The 2,842-nt window shown below is 43.8% G+C and overlaps 1 protein-coding gene across 2 annotated transcripts in view; it reads right to left on the bottom strand.

Moving 5' to 3' along the window:
• pbx3b (pre-B-cell leukemia homeobox 3b) overlaps positions 1-2,396 on the bottom strand; it is a 67,195-nt gene extending 64,799 nt beyond the window's left edge. For both annotated transcript variants that reach the window (XM_056593245.1, XM_056593246.1), the window contains exons 1-2: positions 960-2,396; positions 86-159 (exon numbers count right to left, since the gene is read on the bottom strand). In XM_056593245.1, coding sequence (XP_056449220.1) covers positions 86-159; positions 960-1,204 — 319 coding nt within the window. In that variant the 5' untranslated portion in view covers positions 1,205-2,396. The remainder of the gene's footprint in view (positions 1-85; positions 160-959) is intronic.
• Between the last annotated feature and the right edge of the window lie 446 nt (positions 2,397-2,842).

Genomic DNA, 2,842 nt, shown 5'->3' with positions numbered 1-2,842 from the left:
GTAGGCCTAAATATGGCGGTGCATAGTGGCTGGTGTGATGTTTTATTTTCAGGTAAACACAACTAGTGAAGGAAAAAGCTCTTACCTGTCTTTTCTTTGATTTCACAGAGAACGCTGAAGAGTGCAGGTTTCATTCTGTGACAGTTCAGTCCATGTTTCCTGTTTCAGTATAAGACAAAAATACATATTGAAATAAAGTAATTGTTATGTAACCTATTTTTTTGTATGTACTAGGAGCAAACTAGAGCATCTGAGGAATGCCTGAAATAGGTTTGCTGTAGTCTGAAAATTATTTTGGTTTTACGCACTTTAATACCAAGACTTAAAAGTTATGCCTGCATGTCGATAGGTTAATGTAGGCAGTGTTTGTTCAATTGCATAATTATAGCTAATGAGACGAAGGTATCCTACACAAAAATATGTAATATCTAATCATCATCATCTGGTTATTTGACAGAGTGATGCTATAACTACAAACTGATGGGCAGGGTCACCTCATCACAATACATGTGATTAATTAATTTGGAAGGTTGTGTGTGTGTGTGTGTGTGTGTGTGTGTGTGTGTGTGTGTGTGTGTGTGTGTGTGTGTGTGTGTGTGTGTGTGTGTGTGTGTGTGTGTGTGTGTGTGTGTGTGTGTGTGTGTGTGTGTGTGTGTATAAATGACTATATCACAAAAAGGCCTACATTTGCTACAACATATCTATCTGACTGGCACATAATCAACACAATTTGAGATGTATTCACGCGTATTTCAACTTTTCAGAATCCTTAATGTAACTGAGAATACATTCACAATAGGCTGAGAGTTGAAGTGGTCCCACATTATTCTAAAATAACCATATGGGGTCAGAAACTTTTAATTGAGCAGGCGTTCTACCCCAGCCCATTGCTGCTGACCCCCGTTCCTATGAACGTGTCCTCGGCCATGAGGGAAGTTAGAAAACATAAATGAACCAACTTTGCTTGCGCCTCGTCCAGGCTTTGATCGGTAATGGTCATGATTTGATGAAGAATGTCACCAATGTCTTGTTTCCTGCCGTCTCCGTCCGTCCCGTCGTGTCCGTGCGGAGGCGGCAGTGCCATGCCTCCCTGGACCGAGTGGCCGGCCAGACTGACGCCGCCGATGGACTGCATGATGCGGGCTTGCTCGTCCATGGCCGCGATAGAGTCTGTGCACTGCGCCACGCAAATTGAAAAACTCATATACAAAATCAGCTACAACAAATGTTGTAGTCTCAGGGTTAGCAATGCGATTGTGTGACCGAGGTGATCAAATGACACCCCGCGAAGTAGGAAGACACCGACGCCGCTTTAAGTGTCCAAACAGTTGTTATCCTCTTGTGTTTTACGCGCTGTCCAAACGGACGCTCGGCGGAATTAGTGTTGTGGAAAAACACATGTAGGCTATTTTTTGTCAAAACTTGTTTCTCATTATTGACTCTCGTCGATCATATCCCGCAGAAGGCTCGGCCAGTCTGTCTTTCTGTGATTTGACGCGCGGTGGATGAGACGCTCCTCGCTGATCTCTCATTCATCTGCGCTCTTCTGGGATCCTCCAAATTTTCAAATCCTCCTCGTCAAAATATCCAACATGGAAATATGTTAACAAAAAAAATCAACTGCAACTCGTGAATACGAGCGGGCACAAATGTTGCCCACTTCAAATGCAAAGAAATGGTGTCCACGATAACTGCAATAATAATAATAATACAAAAAATGAAATAATCTGCGGCATAGGTGTCCAAACGTCACTATAAAAATATGAACAGCAGGCCCGGTAGAAAAGTTAACACCGTGAGAGAAACAGAGCACTCAAAAAAACAGCGAGAAATTAATTAAACAAGACGTTGTAAGGCGATGCGCAAAAAGATCTGCCTGCTGAAATTTATGAGCTCAGCCTCCGCCTGTGTGTGTTTTATGTTGTTTGATGGCAGCGGCGGTGAGCGATTGACAGAGTGCCAATGCCACTCACTCAGTGCAGACGAGCAGGCAAAAACACACACACACACACACACAAGATCGAAATGGCAACTCGACGCTCCGCCCTGCAGAGGAGGGGTCTATACTCTGGTCACTTCTCTCACCGAACACCAAAATACTGGAGGAGCACCGGGGATGCTGGTGATTACAATGACACAAGAACGGCAGAGTCTCTCTCGCAGAAGGATTTTTCCATTTTCTCACGCGTGCACAAATTCTTGCCAAATCTTTGGTGCAGAAGTCTGATGCGAAATCAACTTGCCCGTAAAAAACGCATAATCTTCACTCAAACTTACAGTTTGAAACAGAACTGTGGAAGTAGAAGTTCCTTCTACACGCCGCGCTTTAGCAGAGCCAAGACAGCAGACATGTTTATATTATTGGAAGTAAAGCTCCTCGACCAATCCCCGACAAGTATGACTGCAGGACTGACGACCGATGTGTCCTATTACTGGCAGATGCATGATCCTGAGAGCCCACCCACTCGAGCCCTCCATCTTCACGCTGCTGGTACAGAAGGGAAGGCACTCCGGATTGGCCAGGAGTGACATGCGGTGCGCACGCAGTTCACGCTGCAACTGGGCTCCTCCGCAGTTGCTATGGCAGCAGACACGTTGTTAAACGCCTCGACTGTGATGAGCTTCAATATTGTGATGGTGAATTCACCTACCCTGATTTGCATCATGTGTTACTAAGACCCGTTTATTTTTATTTTTGTATGTGTCATTTAATAATGCATATTTAAAGGTAAAATAAATGCTCAATATAAGGGCAACGGTAGGCATATGTAATGTTCCATTTGTGTTAGAATAAACGGACTAGTCATAAAATAAGTAGGCATATTGCTTTATTTTTCAGCTT

Source organism: Gadus chalcogrammus, chromosome 6, assembly GCF_026213295.1.
Source record: "Gadus chalcogrammus isolate NIFS_2021 chromosome 6, NIFS_Gcha_1.0, whole genome shotgun sequence".
Classification (NCBI taxonomy): domain Eukaryota; kingdom Metazoa; phylum Chordata; class Actinopteri; order Gadiformes; family Gadidae; genus Gadus; species Gadus chalcogrammus.
The sequence above is the reverse complement of the archived record's forward strand: the minus strand, read 5'-3'. Positions and strand labels throughout refer to the sequence as shown.